General features: G+C 48.2%; 1 protein-coding gene and 1 long non-coding RNA gene across 9 annotated transcripts; one reads left to right on the top strand and one right to left on the bottom strand.

The window, feature by feature from the left end:
• Positions 1-219: 219 nt before the first annotated feature.
• On the bottom strand, positions 220-2,028 carry LOC121166036. Its single transcript, XR_005885335.1, has 3 exons — positions 1,972-2,028; positions 1,044-1,193; positions 220-257 (listed from the first exon to the last, which is right to left on the bottom strand). It is a non-coding gene; the product is annotated as an uncharacterized LOC121166036 (long non-coding RNA).
• A 435-nt stretch (positions 2,029-2,463) lies between these two features.
• Positions 2,464-15,921, top strand: LOC121166154 (CCHC-type zinc finger nucleic acid binding protein). 8 transcript variants are annotated; one of them, XM_040995294.1, is made up of 5 exons: positions 2,464-2,672; positions 13,653-13,769; positions 13,885-13,977; positions 14,152-14,350; positions 14,864-15,921. In XM_040995294.1, exons 2-5 carry the CDS (start codon positions 13,667-13,669, stop codon positions 14,979-14,981), a joined length of 513 nt encoding a protein of 170 aa, XP_040851228.1. In that variant the 5' UTR covers positions 2,464-2,672; positions 13,653-13,666; the 3' UTR covers positions 14,982-15,921. The 8 variants fall into 8 exon arrangements, with proteins under 8 accessions (XP_040851228.1, XP_040851226.1, XP_040851225.1 ...); XM_040995292.1 differs by having other exon boundaries at positions 13,653-13,772; XM_040995291.1 differs by having other exon boundaries at positions 13,653-13,790.
• The last annotated feature ends 1,624 nt before the right edge of the window (positions 15,922-17,545 follow it).

Raw genomic sequence — 17,545 nt, 5'->3', positions numbered from 1 at the left:
CATTCAATAAATACTATTAAGACTAAATAATAATAGGTAATGTTTTAGTGGTAATTCCTTTATGCCGTGCTGTTGATAACTTTATGTACATGATATTAATAAATAGTTCTCATTGGTATCCCTGGTTTCCATTTCAGGATCTGGCTCAGTAAGACCATGCTTCGGCTTCAGAAGGGCGGGAGATGTAGAAGCCCCGCTTGCTCTCCTCGTGTTAATCACACAGGTTCCAACTAAAGCAGCAGGATGTCCTTGGCATGCTGGCAGAAGAAAGCAGAGGGGAAGGGCTGATCCACTATCTAGTTAAACAGCAAAACCTAAGGCTTTTGCCTGCACCTGGCCATTTCCTTGGAAATTAGAAGCTGGAAGATACTGCGGCTCCATGGGCACCTATAGCAAGGACTCCTGAATTGTGCTGAATCAGAGAGCTTTAGCCGATTCCTTCGCTGGACACTTCATGTTTGTTCATGGCCCTCGTGACCTTGCACGTTCTTCCCCAGCATCATCTGTGTCTTAACTAGCCGCTCCTCCCGCCCCCACCCCAGGAGCTCCTGCAATGCTGCACATACACCAGAGTGAGTCAGTTCCAGGGAGGGAAGCCCAAGCTGCCCGTCTGTCTGTTGAGCAAGCTGCCTTCCCTTCTTCCTATTTTCCCACATCTCTGCAGGCACAGCAAACATTGCAAGGGAACAGCATCTCGCTCCTCTGAAGACAGTGCTAATGCCAAGGTAGCTGTGTAAAGCCCACAGCACGTTTTCTTGTTTTTCTACAAATCTTTTACAGCCCCAAGGAGCGTGTCATGCCGGGCATCTCTAAGTCTCAATCTTTTTCTTTAGTTGGCTTTTACAGTTTTAATATTAGGAACAGTCCATCCTAGCGTTTACCGTAAGTAGCAAAGATTTGATGCAACAAGGTAGGAAAACAATGATTTCTGATCCCTGTGACAACTGCGGCTTGACCCCCTGGCGTGGTGTGTGTACACCAGGCTGGACCAGGCTGGACACGGTCTTCTGCATTATTCTGACTCCTTCTTAGGGCTCAGTTACCTCCTTTCTCAAGCCTGTGAAGATGGATCACATTACTGAGGGGAACTCGGTAAATCTGCGTGAAGCTTCGCAGCCACACAACATGCCATTTGAGAACCCGCAACTCTGGTGTTTCAGCCCAGTACGGAATCTGCTATTCCTGTATTCAACCTGATTGGAAATCGAGCCTTAATACTTTCACTTTTTAATCAGATTTATTTATTTATTGGGAAGGTAGACTTTCAGAGAGACAGAAAGTGCTTCCTTTTGCTGGTTCACTCGCTAAGTGGTCCCCATGCTAAAGCTGAGCTGATTCAAAGCCAGAAGCCAGGAGCTTCTTCTAGGTTGCCCATGCTGGTGCAGGGTCTGAAGGCTTCGGGCCCTCCTCTGTTGCTTTGATAGGCCAGACAGGGAGCTGGATGGGAAGTGGAGCAGCTGAGATACAAACTGTCACCCATATGGGATCCCAGTGCTTGCAGGTGGAGGATTAGCCAATAGAGCTATCCTGCTTTCTTATTTAAAACCATTGGTCCACTCTCAAGCCCTCTGCTGTCCTGTCCCATCGCCAGCCAAACTTCACAGCCTCAGAACGGGGAACACAGGTGAGGCTAGGGGCGAACAGAGCTCCAGGAGACTGCAGTCAAAACTTTGAGAACTTTGTGAGCTCAGGTGAGCTGGGGCTGGTCCATTTTCCCACCCATAGTGCTAATAATCCAAGCCATTCCAACACAGGCACAAACTTCTAGACTATTTCAGTTCAGATCGCACAGCTCACAGCGGATGCCGTAAATTTTACCGATACTAACTATGCCTCTTTGGGAAGAAAAGCCCTGACCTAACAGGGTCACTCGGAAGCCACTACTGAATGCTACAGCCCAGGTCGGACGCCTCTCTCTCCCCTCCGCTGGCCCTTGGGGGAGGCCCAAACGTGCTGACCCCTCCCGCTGACCTCTGACTCACAAAGGTGCCAAGCGGGTCACAGGGACGATTGTGAGGCAGCCGCCCTGGAAGTGCCCTTCACCGCCTTCACCGCGCCCCAGGCAGGGCCTGGCCCTCACCAGGCTTTCCCCACGGCAGGAATTTCAGTGGCTCCCGGGAGACCCGAAACAGCCTAGAACTGAGGTCACTTTTCCCGCCCGACGCCCCTGAACGTGGGCCTTGGGGCAGGTTAAACCCGCGGAAAAGAATTTTTCTTCCCAGGCCCCAAGCTAATCAGGGCCCCTCCGCCCCCCGACCCAGCCCAGGCGCCCCGGGGCTCCAGCTGCCCCGAGCGATCAATCAGGAGGACATCGCCACGTTTTCACCCGGCGGGGCGGAGAAGACCCCGCGCGGCCAGGGCTAGAGCCCGGGCGGGAAAGGCCGCGCGCGGGGCACGCCGGGAGAGCCCGCCCCGCCCTGTGCCGCGCTCGGGCTGGGCGACCCTCCCTCCGCGGGCGGCGCTGATTGGCCCGCCGAGCGCCGCGCGCTGATTGGCCGCGTGGGCGAGGCGGAGGAGAGCCGTGCGCAGCGGCGTGTGTGGGGCCGTGTGCAGACCCGCGTGTGGCGCAGGCAAGGAAGGAGCCTGAAGATAAACAGCCACTGCCTGGCGAGCCGCCGTCTCGGGGCCTGCGTCTGAGTGTCCGCTGCCGCGGGCTCGCTCCGACGCCTGAGGTGAGAGCCGGGGACGGGCGCCCGGGGATGGGATGCCGCGCGGCCTGGGTCGCGAGGGCCGGGGCCAGGCCAAGAGGGGAGGAGAACGGTGGGGCGACGATGGCGGCCGCCGCTGCTGCGTCAGGCGGGAAGCCCGGCGCTGGCCGTCGCGGCGGACTTGGGTTTCCGGGAAGAAGTCGGCCGCGGTCAGGCGATCCTGCCGTCCGTCCTTCGGTCCGGAGAGGCTGGGCCGCCGCGCCTCGGGCCCCCGCTCCGACGCGCCGAGGCCGCACCCCAGGCCGCAGGCTTGGCACGAGGGAGGCCCGAGCCGCGCGCGCCCTCGGCGGCTGAGGCCGTGAGGCTTCGGGGGGTCGTGGGACGCGGGCCCCGAGGGCCGAGTCGGCGGGAACTTGCTGCAGCGACCCCCGGCTGCGGAGGGGGATGGGGAGGGCAGGCGTGCGGGCCATGTGCTGGGGTGGTGGGCCTGGCGGGCCGTGGGCCAGGGGCTGGGGGACTGCGGCCAAGGCCGCCGCGGGGTGTTGGGGTGTCGGACATTCCGCTGGAAACTGGGTAGCTTTGGGAATCGGTACTCTTCCCTCGGAGCTTCCTGAGCCTGGAAGTTTAATCGCCATTTAAATTACTTTTTGAAGTTGCCCATCTTAAGACTGCCAATGGGAGAGGGGGAGAAAAATGATGATGATGAGTTGGTAGGCTAGAAATCCACTTTTCCTGTGTTACCGTGATTTAGTGTGCGGGGGCTTTTAAAATCAGTACCAAAAAGGAAAAAAAAAAATGACTTAGAACTCCAGGCCCGCAGCAGCCGCGTTGCCTTTGCATCGCTTCTTGGACCCACGAAGTGGATATAAATTACAAGTGAGGCACGGCGCTTAATGAGCCAGGCCCCGTCTAGATTTTCCATAACGTGGGAACCTATTTTAGAACGGCCCCGTCGCCCACGTTTGGCTCCGGGTGAGACTCCAGCCTGATGCCACATGTTGGCCACATGGCCACGGGGCACTCGCCGAGGCCTCCCTCGGCCCCTCGGGGCTCCTTGAGGCAAAGCCGCTCAAAGTCGGCATTTAACGCGAAGCAGTGCCCCTGTACACGCCAATCTCGGCCCCAAGTTCATTTTGTAAGACTTTTTTTTTTTTCTGTTTTTCTGTTTGCTCCACTTGTGGAAACAAGCAGTTCTCTTTGCGTTGGTGAGTTAATGTTTGAATAGAAGCTAGCAGCTTCTCCGTGTTGCTTTGCTCCCTTGGTGTAAACGGAGCCTGAAGTTTTGAGGTGCTCAGAAGGCGCTGGGGTGCGGCCCGGCTCTCCTTCCTGCAGCGCTGGGACTGCTGGGGAGGCGCACTCCGAGGCCTGCGGGTTTATCCTGGCCAGCCAGCTTCTGCAGGGGAGGAGTTCTTCAAGTGGGGGTACGAAATAATGTGTTAGAGTCTCAAAGGCTCAATTCAGGACTTGGGCTTTTTCCCGAGTTGCTACCCTTGGTAAGAGGTTTTATTTTGTGTGTTGGTAGTGTGTATACTCATTTCACCTGCAGTCTTGGTGGAAAACCAAGTTTTTCTCCCAAAGCAAAGCCCCACGTTCCTTTCTGCATGTTGGTAACGGGAAGGTAGTGCATTTTAAGCTTCAAATCAGTGTTGTAATGATATACAACTGGTTCTTTCCTTAAAATCTGATCAAGTATGCGGCATGGATGCAGGGATGTGCCAGGTTGGAGGTGGAAGGAGAAGGCCACCTTTGGATTAACTGGACTGATTGATGTATCTTGGGAGAGGGTGCTTTTTCCCCTGCAGGAATGCGAGCCAAACAGTGCCGGCCCCTCCGGTCACCCCGCAGTAAGTGGAGGCCTCTGGCCTGTCCTGGCCAGTCCCTTCCCTGGCGGTTTCAGATGTTGCTGCACTCAGGGAATACCCCGTTGGGAGATTCCAGCAAGTTCTGCCACAGTTCCATATTGTAGGAAGCTGCTGAGAAAGAGTATGGTGGCAGCCAAAATTCCATTTTCATGAGTAGAGTCGTTAATTAGGAACAGGAGCTTACAGCAGTCACCTGGGGTGGCTCCTTAATTACAAGTGGAGACTTGGCCATTACAGTGCCAGAGCTTTTGTGTGCAGTGTTGGGGAAACACTTGCCCTGGTGATCAGGACAGGTGTGCGGAGGGATGAACGCAGTGACGGCTTCAAAACTTTAGATTTTCAAGTTATCTGGTTTTGTTTACTTTGGGTAGGACTTTCTAGAAAAATGTAGATAATGTTTGCATTGAAAGCTTTTGGGGCAGGCGCGGCTGCCTAGCAGCTGAAGTCCTCTCCTTGCTTGTGCAGGTTCTAATCCTGGCTTTTCCACTTCCCATTGTAGTTCCCTGCTTTGGGCCTGGGAAAGCTGTAGAGGATGTCCGTGTGGCCGGGCCGTGGGACCCTGCACTTCTGTGGGAGACCCGGAAGAGGTTCCTAGCTCCTGACTAAAGATTGGCTCAGCTCCGCCCTTGTGGCTACTTGGGGAGTGACTCAATGGACGGAAGAGCTTCCTCTCTGTCTCCTCCCCTGTATCTGACTTTCCAATAAAAATTAAATAAATGTTCAAAAAAAAAGGTCAAGTTCTTTTAACGTGCTAGTTAGTAGTGCTCTGGGCTGGGAGAGAGGGAGGAGAGGGTGTCTGCTGTTAGGATTCCTCCTGCTTTCTGGCTGTGTGGGTTTGGGTAATGTGCTGGGTCTCAGATCTTAATTTTCCCTATTAAAATGGAGCAGGAATCTGACTTGTAAGGCTGTAAGACACATGTTAATTCCAGACTCAAGGTGCATACTCTGCTTTTAATGAAAAGCCTCCTGAGATAAATGGATGTAATTAGTCAAGTCAGGAAGCAAACCAAGAGCTTGGGTAGCACAGAACCAGGTGCTGTGGTCTGCTCGCCACTCCGGTCACAGTGCTTCCTTCCACTGTGCCTGTAGAACAGTGTTTTTATTATAGAAGTCTTTGCTGTTGGAACACCAGACAGATTTATTTGAAATATAATGAGTGAATGCCTTTAAAAAAGAAAATTTGTTTTATTGGAAAGGCACATATACAGAGAGGAAGATTTTCTGTCCCATGGTTCACTCCCCAAGTGGCCGTAACAGTTGGAGGTGAGCCAATCCAGAGACGGAACTTCTTCCGGGTCTCCCACACGGGTGCAGTGTCCCAAGGCTTTGGGCCATCCTCGACTGCTTTCTCAGGCTATGAGCAGGGAGCTGGATGGGAAGTGGAGCTGCTGGGATTAGAACCGGTGCCCATATGGGATCCTGGCACATTCAAGGCGAGGGCTTTAACCACTGTGCTGTCGCTCTGGGCCCCAGTGAATGCCTTTAACTTCGCTGTAGTCCAGTAGTTGAGGCGGGAATAACTAGGAGTTTGGGTGGCATAACTAGTGTGTCTCTCACAGATGTACACTTTTACTGTGGTGACAGGAAACAATAGTTATCTAAATCATGTCATCTTTGCTAGTGTTCTATCCCCAGCTTTCTTGTTGGTGTCAGATCTATAGAGAGGAAGATCTTCCGTCCAATGATTCACTCCCCAAGTGAGCTCAACGGCTGGTGCTGTGCTGATCCGAAGCCAAGAGCCAGGAACCTCCTCCAGGTCTCCCACATGGGTGCAGGATCCCAAAGCATTGGGCTGTCCTCGACTGCTTTCTCAGGCCATGAGCAGGGAGCTGGATGGGAAGTGGAGCTGCCAGGATTAGAACCAGTGCCTGTAAATCCTTAGTCTTAGTATGGCCTGTCCTTTTCTTGTGCTTTTATTTTTTGAAGCCAAACTTAATTTTATTTGAGATGCAGAGCTACAGAGAGGAGAGACTTACCTTCCATCTCCTCGTACATTCCCTAAATGGCCTCGATGGCAAGAACTGGTCTGGGCCTAAGTTGGCAACTAGGAGGTTCCTCTGGCTTTCCCACGTGGGTGCAGGAGCTCAAGGATTTGGGCCTTCCTGTTGCTTTCACAGGCCCGGCGCAGAGCTGAATGGGAAGTGGAGCAGCTGGGGCTTGAACTGGTGCTGCAGGCTGAGATTTAGCTTGCTCTGCCAAGTCACCAGCTTCAACCCCTTTGTTGTTAGACCAAGACAGTGCTCCTGTCTGGCGGCTTGCTGCCCAGATGCCTGTGATGACGGGCTGAAGCAAGGTGCCAAGAACATGAGCCAGGTCTCAGCTTGGATGGCAGGAATGCAAATACTTGAGTCATCCCTGCAGTCTTGTCTGCATTGGCTTGGAATTAGAACTGGGGACTGAACCCAAACCCTCTGGTATCGGACACTAGTCACAGTAGACCTAAACCCTAAACACATGGATTTTATTCGATTTTAGAATGTGGTTTATGTCTGAAAAGTTGGTAGGAAAAAAATTGAAAGTTGAATTTCAGAGGTGTTTCTGTGCTGCACTGTATAGACTCCAAGCTCCAGTTGGAATTCTAGCTTCCTGTTGTACAAGTAAGTTGGGTCCCTGCAACCAAGACCTGGTGTTGAGCTTCGACTTTGCACCATGCTGTTGGCATTGAGGAAATGAACCAGTGAGGGGGCGGGGATCTTTTTCAGTTTCGGAGTCCTGATAGTTGGACATTTAGAGAGTCATTGGCAGTTTTCTGCTCTTTGCCATTACATTTCAAGGAAGAGATGATAAATGGGAGACTTGAATTAGCTAAGGTTGCCCACTCTAAACTGGCTGTGTAGACAATACATTGTGGTCTATGGAAGCAAGTAAAATGAGAGTATTGTGGCCTTCCCTACCCTTCGTGTGAACGTGGTGTACCGGCAAGTAGTGCTGAGGTGGGTTAGGTGTGCCTTCTTAAAGTAACAGGAGCCTGGGTAGCAAGTTAGGGGTCTTGGCCTGGCTGCTGACTCGGTGAACTGTGTAAGCATTGTATTAGATGAGCTGAAATAAATGTGCCTTGTCATTCAGCAGCGCCATTGTATTTCCTTAGCTTTATTACAATCTAGAATTTTGTGATAGCTATGTTGAATGTGTTTAGGGTGGTAGATTTTAATCTGCCAGCAAAACTGGATCCTGAAATTTAGCCTATGTTAAATCTTAGGGTTTCGTAAAACTGGGGGTTTCAGAGTAATTGGACTTAACTCCTTAATTAGTATAGTATGTAATTGAAAATATCATGTAACTTTCATGGTACAGTAACTTGGAAGTGATAGCAAGAACTTTAAAGATGCTTTATTGTTAGTACCTACTAATTAGTTTGGTTCTGCAAATATCCATAAGGAAGCTCCATGGCACAGCAATTAGGAGGACTGACTTTATGGCTGTTACTAAGAATGATTACGGAGCTGTGATAGTTCAGAGGTGAGTTACTTCGGCTTTGTCCTCGTAATGTGATCAAGGTCTGTGTGGAAGCACCCCTAGGCAGATAGTATCAAACAGTTGTGATGCGTGCTGTTTTTTTTATAAGTTTATTTTTTTTATTGGAATGGCAGATGTACAGAGGAAAGAAAGATCTCCCATCAGCTGGTTCACTCCCCAGGTGGCCACAGTGGCTCTGCTTGAGCCCATCCAAAACGGGGAGCCAGGGTCCCAAGGTGTTGGGCCTTCCTCCATTGCTTTCCCAGGCCACAAGCAGGGAGCTAAAAGGGAAGTGGAGCTGCCAGGACATGAACCAGCCTCCATATGGGATTCCGGCACATGCAAGGCAAAGGTTTGAGCCACAAGGCTACTGCGCTGTGCCCTATTTTTTTTTTTTTTTTTTTTTTTTACTTGAAGGGGGAAGATGAGATATTCTATGGCTGGTTCACTACTTAAGTGGCCACAAAGACCAGAGCAGGGCCAGTCAGGCTAGGAGCTGCTTCCAGTTCTCCCATCCTCAGCCACTCTCCTAGGCCATAAGCAGGGAGCTGGATCAGAAGTAGAGCTAGTGCCTGCCTGTATGCGCTGCAGGTGGAGGATTACCCAACTAAACTGTGCAACACAACAAGCTCCCAAATTGTCAGAAATTTTAATGAGATAGCTTAATGGCTGGAATATAGAGTGGATTCTTTGACAGTTGGCATTTGAGTAGTTCTTTGTAGATGGAGGGTGGACATAAAAGGACATGTGGTGGGCCTGCAGCAGGGTGCAAGCCTAGGCAGTGTTAACAAAACAATACCCTTTTGATTTGTTTTTATTGGAAAGGCAGAATTACAGAGAGGAGAGACTTGGGAACGATCTTTCATCCACTGATTCACTCCCACATGACTGGAGTTGAGCTGATCTGAAGGGTCCCAAGGCTTCGGGCTATCCTTTGGTGCTTTCCCAGGCCACAAGCAGGGAGCTGGATAGGAAGTGGAGCAGCTGGGACACAAACTGGAGCCCATATGGATGTGAGGTTTTAGCCAGTTAAGCCAGACCCCAAGATGGCAGCCTAACTTCCTCCCATACAACACTTATGTAAGACTTAAGACTTAAGGGAAAAAAACTGAACTGAAAAAAAGACTTCATGAATAGATTCCTCCCACATGAACATCCCATTTTAAAGACAATGCTGTAAACAAGGCTATGGCTTGGCCTTCTTCAGCATGGATGAAGTATTTACAAAAGTGTAATAAAGTTTTGTTGACATTTACTTCCTTAGTAAATGGTAGTGTGTTGGCAATGTATAAACAGTGCTATCAAATAGAGAAAGGTGGGGCCATGTGACTCAATCAGTGAGGTCCCATGTGGGTGCTGGTTCCCGTCCCGGCTGCTCCACTTCCCATCCAGCTCCCTGCTGTGGTCAGGGAAAGCAGTGGAGCCTTAGAACTTTACACCCGCGTGAGACACCAGGAGGAAGGCCCTGGCTTTAGATGGGCTCAGCTTGGGGAGTGAACCAGCGGGCGGAAGTATTATTCCCTCTTTGCTTCTGCCTGAAACTGCTCTTTCTGAGAAAAATTCTTAAAAATAGAAAAGGGTTTTTTTTTTTTTTGAAGTAAATTCAACAGTTTCATTGGGAGATCATCCTTGGTCTGAAAGCAGAGCTGGTAGAATATCCTCTCCACTGAGATGTCACTACACATAGAAAAGGCATTTTTAAAGGTTGACTTTATATGAAAGGCAGGTTTACAGAGAGGCAATGCAAAGCAAGATTTTCTGTCTGCTGGCTCATTCCCCAAGTAGGTGCAATGGCCAGAGCAGAGTCGACCTGAAGCCCAGAGCCTCATTCTGGATCTCCCACACGCGTGCAGAGTCCCTGGGGTCTAAGTTAAAAATAATTTTAAGTAGCAGTCCCTTGAAATGTCTATATTCACTATAAAAAGTACCACAAGTGCTTTTAACACGAATTACTGCTATGCAGAGTGAAACTTAAAAAAAAATATGTAAAGATTTTATTTTTCTTTGAAAGGCAGAGTTACGGAGACTGAATTCTTCCATATGCTGCCCCACTTAACAGATGTACTCAATGGCCAGAGCTGTGTCAGCCCAAAGCCAGGATCCAGGAACGTCTTCTGGTTCTTACGTGTGGATGCAGGGGTCCCAGGACTGCTGTTTTCACTGCTTTCCCAAGCCATTAGCAGGGACTTGAACTCGTGCTCCAAGGGGTGGCAGTGCCGCTCACTGAGGTCTAGCCACCTTCGCCCATTGCTGTCCTCAGGATAAACCTCTTTAGAAAGTAAACACTGCACTGGTGATTGTTTTTTGTTTAAATTTTAGACCTCATTTATTTTTAAGACTGAATTTTAAACTTTAGGATTTATTAATGGGAAAAGCAACATCTGAAGCTTGTATTGCCACGTGTAAAGTTCTGCCTTGGCCGCTCAGGAGGTGCGCCTTGGTGCGCCGTCTGTCTTGGAGAATCGTTGATAATTGTCTTAGACTCCTGCTGTGGTGGTGTGGTGTGTTTTTTTTTTTTTTTTTTTTTTTTTTGAGCTAACTGGGGTAATGCTTTTTACCTAAATGTAATCTGCACTGGAATAGCTTTGTAAGCAATTTTGGGAGTTAGCCTAACAGATTCAGTAGAGCTCCTTAATACTTGAACATTCTGTATGTGATTGTTTTCCTCTCTGTCAGTATTCTCATACCATCCTGCTTGCCCCAGAGACAAGGCACAGGAAGAAAGAATTTGAAAAATTTTCTCTTTGGTTAGCTGTTGAGTGGTAGAATTTTTTTTTGAATTAATATTTCTGTGCCAGAGTAAAGCTGAAGATTTTTTAAAAAAATGTTTATTTTAATTTTATTGCAAAGTCAGATCACTCCCCTAGTTGCTGCAACAGCTGGTGCTGCGCCGATCCGAAGCCAGGAGCCAGGGACTTCCTCCAGGTCACCCACGCGGGTGCAGGGTCCCAAAGCTTTGGGCCGTCCTTGACTGCTTTCCCAGGCCACAAGCAAAGGAGCTGGATGGGAAGTGGAGCTGCTGGTATTAGAACCGGCGCCCAAAGCTGACATTTTAATTGCTGACTTTACTGGTATCTGGTGATCACTAGAGGGTAAACCTTCCTGACTACATTTTTTGAGCACTGACATAATTCCATGGGTAGGACATTCTGTGCTGTGACATTTTGTTTCATGCACAGAACTGTTCAGATTATTGTATACAATTACCACTGGGCTGTGTGATAAAGATGTATGAAAGTTACCTTATTAATTCAGTGGTCAGCCGTCCCCAAGTTAGCTAATGCAAACACTTGGCACCCCTGGCATTTCCAGGAATTGTCATTTTGTTTTTCACTTTAGAAATACATATTGAGGGCCCAGTGCGGTGGCACAGTGGTTAAGGTCTTCGCCTTACACATGCAGGGATCCCAGATGGGCGCCGGTTCTAATCCCGGCAGCTCCGCTTCCCATCAGGCTCCCTGCTTGTGGCCTGGGAAAGCAGTCGAGGACGGCCCAAAGCTTTGGGACCCTGCACCCGTGTGGGAGACCCGGAAGAGGCTCCTGGCTTCGGATTGGCATAGTATCAGCTGTTGCACTCACTTGGGGAGTGAATCATTGGATGAAAGATCTTCCTCTCTGTCTCTCCTCCTCTCTGTATATCTGCCTTTCCAATGAAAATAAAAAATAAATCTTAAAAAAAAAATACATATTGAATCCTATCTTATCAAGCATTTTAAAAGACCTATCAGGCGTGACATGTTGGATCACTTGCTAAATCCTCACCTTACAAGCACTGAGATCCCAGGTGCGTGCGGCTCTGTGTCCTGCACTGTTCCCGTCCAGCTCCTGGGAAAGCAGTAGAGGAAGGCCCAACGCCTTGGGACCTGGCCACCTGCACGGGAGACCCAGAAGCCCCTACTCCTCCTGGCTTCTGATCAACTCGGCTTCTGTTGCACCATTTGGGAAGTGGGCTGGCTGATGGATGCAGCATCTTTCAGTCTCACCTTCTCTTTGTAAATCTTTCCAATTAAAAAAAAAATCTTTAAAAAAAATACCATGTTGAGAACAGTAGTTCAGTTTGCTTAAAATGATCTATTAATTGAAGGGAACACAAAATGAAGACCTAGGCAATGGGATGACTTTTCTCATATTATCCTGACACTGCCCTCTGGTGGAAATCGGCCAGTACTTCTCAAATTCTTTATAAAAATATAATTTTGAAATTAGCTTCAGTGGCTGGCAGTTTCTAACAAGCTGTGTGCATTGTGCATATGCATCCACACATATTCTGTATAGTAACAATATTTTTATTTTTGAGTTTGTAGGAAGATTTTTAAAGCTCATTTTGAATCAGGTTGCAATAGGTGGGGCAGGCTTCAGTCTGGCTTACTCTTCAGGTGGGCGCAGTGGCCAGTGCTGGGCCAGGCTGAAGGCAGGAGCTTCATCCCAGTGGGTGGGAGGAGACTGAGACACCTAGACATCTTTGGCTGCTGCTGTTGGGCCGTTGGCAGGGAGCAGGGTTAGAAGTGGGGCAAGATACCAGGGTCCTGTGCAGTCATTTTAGCTGTGAACTCACAATGCTGACCTCAAAGCTACTTTAAAACCTTATGTGATAGTATGACAGTGGAATTAAGGGTAAAATATTCAGATAAGGAAAGTGGAAATGTAAAGTTATGGTTTTTTTTTTTTTTTCATTCTAATTTAGGAATAGGCTTGGTTTATTTTTAGGTTGTTGCATAAGAACAAAAACCATTTGCTTTAGTAACTTCATTTAAAAATATCCAGTGGTCTGTTAGGACATTGCAGATATTGTTTTTAATGTAAAATAATTTAAAAAATAATTTGGAAAGAGGAATCTAGAAAATAAACAAATGTTTGTTACTCAGTTTAACTTTGGTTTTACTTTTTTCTTAATATTTTTGGCATACTTGTAGTCTAGAAACATATCTTGCATTTCATTTCTTTAAAAATGATTGAACAACACATGTAACTTTTGTTAGTTGACTCCTTAAATAGGCCCAGTAGTTTGGGTTGGGTCAGTTAGGGGAGCTCCAGTCTGGGTCACCGACTTGGTCAGCAGGACTTGAGTGAGTGAGTGGGCCTTCCTGCTGCCTCCCACCCAGCACAATAGCAGGGAACTGCCATTGAGAGGGGAGCTGGTATTCAAACCCAGTCACTCGGACCGGGAGTGTAGGCAGCCCAGCTCTGTGTGTCTGGGAGAGAAGCAGCCGCTGTGTCAGCATTCCAAACTCCTGATGTGTAGATTGCTTGATTGGAAAGGCAGCAGAGTGTGCTTGGGTGATCAGAGGAAGATCCTGCATTCACTGGTCACTCCCTGATGGCTGCGGTGACCACACTGAAGCCAGCCTCCCATGTGCACACTAGGGTCCTGAGCACTCGGGCCTCACATCATGGGAGGGCTGGAAATCAAGTGGGTGCTGGGTGGGGGCAAGCGGCAGCTTTACCTGCTGTGTCACACCATCCCCAGGGACATCTGAGTAGTGTTAGTGACATTTCTTCAAGTCCCTATATCCTGTCAATAATTGTGTTAGTACATCTTAAATCTGTATATCACTGCATTTAAAGATTAGACGGTTTCGGTTTAATGTTTTATAATAGGTATGCAATTCCCAAATATAATTACCTTTGCAGGCTAGAGGTGATTTCACGTGGTTTAATTAATGTTATTCTTTTTAGTATTTCAGAGATCTACCTGCAGCCATGAGTAGCAATGAGTGCTTCAAGTGTGGGCGATCTGGCCACTGGGCCCGGGAATGCCCCACTGGAGGAGGCCGTGGTCGTGGGATGAGAAGCCGTGGCAGAGGTGGTTTTACCTCGGATAGAGGTATTTTTGTCGAATAAGAAATTTCAAAATATATCAGTATTCATGAGTATTAAGGTTGGTCTAATTAGCCATTCTTTGTTTCTGCTCATAATAGGTTTCCAGTTTGTTTCCTCGTCTCTTCCAGACATCTGTTACCGCTGTGGTGAGTCTGGCCACCTTGCCAAGGATTGTGATCTTCAGGAGGATGGTAAGTATTTAACACTAATTTTCATGCACCCTCTCGAACTTGAGAGGTGAGCTTATATTCCTGCAGGTAGCATTGGGAGAGATTTTCCACCACTGCGGTTTTATGTTGTGTTCTCTGGCATCATGCTGTAAAGGTTTTATAGTCTTGGTCTGCTTCTTTTCCTTATTGTTGAAGCCTGCTATAACTGCGGTAGAGGTGGCCACATCGCCAAGGACTGCAAAGAGCCCAAGAGAGAGCGGGAGCAGTGTTGCTACAACTGCGGCAAACCGGGCCACCTGGCCCGTGACTGTGACCACGCTGATGAGCAGAAGTGCTATTCGTGTGGAGAATTTGGACACATTCAGAAAGATTGCACCAAGGTGAAGTGCTATAGGTAAGTTAGAACTGGTGGAGGAAAGCTGACCGCAGAGCAGAGAGGTAAAGTGACTGGCTAGGAGGGCTTGCTTGATCAGTACCTAAGAACACAGAACCAGTCTCCCTGTCGGTGCAGGGTCGCAAGGCTTCGGGCCATCCTCCACTCATGGGATGTTTGCGCTTGTACAGGAAGGATCCGCCAACTGAACTTTTGCATCAGCCCCTAGTTTTTTTATTTGAGAGTTTCTGAGGGGAGGGGAGGATTCAGCCGTGGATGAGTTCACTTGCCATGTGACTGCAGCAGCCAGGGCTGGGCTGTGGCACTGTGCTCTAACAAGCACATTAGCACGAGCTGGGAGTGCATCGATTCAGGCATTGGATATGGTAGCTTAACCCTTCCACCATAGCACCGCCTCCCTTTGTGTTAGTTTGTTTTGGTAGAAACTTTAGTTCTATGAGTTAAAACTGTATGATTGTTTCATTAAATCCTCCTGTCCCGAGTTTACTAACATAATTTAAATTTTCTTTTTAGGTGTGGTGAAACTGGCCATGTAGCCATCAACTGCAGCAAGACCAGTGAAGTCAACTGTTACCGCTGCGGCGAGTCGGGGCACCTTGCACGGGAATGCACGATCGAGGCCACGGCCTAATTAGTTTCCTTTATCGCCCCTCCTTTTTCTGATTGATGGTTGTATTATTTTCTCTGAATCCTCTTCACTGGCCAAAGGTTGGCAGATAGAGGCTCCTCCCAGGCCAGTGAGCTTTACTTGCCGTGTAAAAGGAGGAAAGGGGTGGAAAAAAAAACGACTTCCTGCATTTAACTACAAAAAAAGTTTATGTTTAGTTTGGTAGAGGTGTTATGTATAAAGCTTTGTTAAAGAACCCCCTTTCCGCGCCACTGGTGAATAGGGACTGACGAATGGGAAGAGTGGAGTCCGACCAGTACGCCCATGCTGGGCTTCCCATGTAGGAGGTAAAACCAATTCTGGAAGTGCTTATGAACTTCCATAAATAACTTTAATTTTAGCATAATGATGGCCTTGGATTGTCTGACCTCAGTAGCTATTTAATAACATCAAGTAACATCTGTATCAGGCCCTCATAGAACATACAGTTGAGTGGGAGTAAACAAAATAAAGACAAACATGCGTGTTGGTGGCTGTGTCAGAGAAATCGAGATCAAAGCCTAAACCACTTCATCACAGAGTTGATGCTGCACATACAGATGGTGACGGCACAGGTATAGAACACATGTTTGCAAAGACTTCTAAAATCCAGAATGAACATCGATGCCCAGGGTTGGCATAACTTGGATCTATTCAGGAATTGCAGAGAAATGCGTTTTCACAGAAATCAAGATGTTATTTTTGTATACTATATCACTTAGACAACTGTGTTTCATTTGCTGTAATCAGTTTTTAAAAGTCAGATGGAAAAAGCAACTGAAGTCCTAGAAAATAGAAATGTAATTTTAAACTATTCCAATAAAGCTGGAGGAGGAAGGGGAGTTTGACTAAAGTTTTTTGTTTCAGTTTCATTCATGTATATAATGCAAAATGCCACATTAAAGGGGATTGTGGAGGATTGCAAGCTGGCGGTTTGGACTTTTCTTTTTGCACTAACATAGTCATGACCACAGGAATGCACAATTGTTTTTCTGAGGACACAGAGTTTGGGTACTTACTAGGAGAAGTTTTGTAGAGTTAGAGAAAACTTTATAATATTATGGTGCCTTTTAGTTTCGTTTAAAGATTCACTTAAGTATTTGAAAAGTGGAGAAATCTTTCATCTGTTAGCTCATAACCTGCATGCCCTTATCAGCCGAGGCATGGCTAGGAAGCTGGGAGCCTGGGACCAAGTGTGCTGCCCACGTGTGTGGTGGGAACTTGGAGAAGCTTTCCTATCAACCTGCTGTGTTCAAGCTGTACAGGAGGAAGGAGCCTGGACTTTGAGCTGTGGCTGTCCCAGTCAGCATCTGTATCAGTGTTCCTAGACATCACCTTCCCCTCTGAAAAGGAAAAACAATCTCACAATACATGATTCCAACTTGTTTGGCTTGGCTGCGTGTATGATTTAGTTCAGGGCTACCTTTGGATGTATGAGTGCAAAATCAAGGTCTTTGGGGACTAGGCAGGTGGGGTGCCAGTCAGAAGTAGCCAGGATTTGAACCTGCACTCAGCGTGGCTGTATTGTGAGTGACAGCTTAACTGCTTGAAGCACTGGTCCCTGTGTTTTCTACTTTTCACATCAAATAGGTCACAGTAGAATCCTAAAAGCAGAATTTGTCATAGTCGGGAAAGTTTGTGGTTCTAACATGGCCAGGCAGGTACAGGATCCCAGCAGACTTGTCTGTAAAATGACCTCTGCTGTGTGGAGTCAGATTGGCAACAGCTGGCTGCAGGGCTGAGCTGAGCCGATAGGAAGCCAAGGAGTCGCCAGCTTCTGGGTCTCTTGTGGGTGCAGAGTTGCAAGGCTTTGGGCTACCTGCTGCTCTCCCAGGCCACAAGTAGGGAGTTGCATAGGAAGTGGAACAGCTGCGATGAGAACTGGTGCACACATGGGACCCTGGCACATGCAAGGCAAAGACTTTACGTATTAGGTTACTTCACCATGGCCCTCGCTTTGGATTTATTTGAAGGCAAAGTGACAGGTCTTTAAGCTGTTGGTTCAGTGGAGCTGGGTACCCAAAAGCTGCTTCTCCCTGACTGAGGAGGACCCCTAACAGCTTTGGCCATCTGTTAAGCTTTCCTAGGCATATAAGGAAACTGGATCAGAAAGTGGAGCAACGAAGTAAGAAATAGCTTGGGTACTGGGTGCCAGTAGTTACTATGAATATGCCAATCACTGTTAGCATTCTCATATTTTCCTTAGCCCCAAGTTAACATCCATGCTTACAACAATCAAAGCTGTCTAGCTTCTTGCTATCATTTTATTCAGCCTCTGCATGTTGCTTAATTGTGAAGCATACACTTTTAGCTGTTGGAGAAACCCCTTACTTGCAGATGACAACCTGGGTTTCATATTGCAGAGAGCCATTTGGGATGGCCACCGCCCATCTTCCCATTTGAGTCCCATCACTGCTATAGATTCCACCTTGCATTTAATGCACACCTTGGGGCAGCAGGTGTCGGCTGGAGTACTTGGGAAGACTATCTGCAAGGGAGACCTGGAGTGAGCTCTGGCTTTGGTCTCATCAAATCCTGCCTGTTGGGGA

Source organism: Ochotona curzoniae, unplaced genomic scaffold, assembly GCF_017591425.1.
Source record: "Ochotona curzoniae isolate NIBS_2020 unplaced genomic scaffold, NIBS_Ocur_1.0 contig_908, whole genome shotgun sequence".
In the NCBI taxonomy this organism is placed as follows: Eukaryota; Metazoa; Chordata; class Mammalia; order Lagomorpha; family Ochotonidae; genus Ochotona; species Ochotona curzoniae.
The sequence above is the reverse complement of the archived record's forward strand: the minus strand, read 5'-3'. Positions and strand labels throughout refer to the sequence as shown.

Bases quoted from the DNA above. Each gene is read 5' to 3' on its own strand.
- LOC121166154 (XM_040995289.1), top strand. From the start codon at position 13,667: ATGAGTAGCAATGAGTGCTTCAAGTGTGGGCGATCTGGCCACTGGGCC. The intron at 13,978-14,148 runs GTAAGTATTTAA...TCCTTATTGTTG, and splicing joins TTGTGATCTTCAGGAGGATG to AAGCCTGCTATAACTGCGGT. The intron at 14,351-14,863 runs GTAAGTTAGAAC...TTTTCTTTTTAG, and splicing joins ACCAAGGTGAAGTGCTATAG to GTGTGGTGAAACTGGCCATG.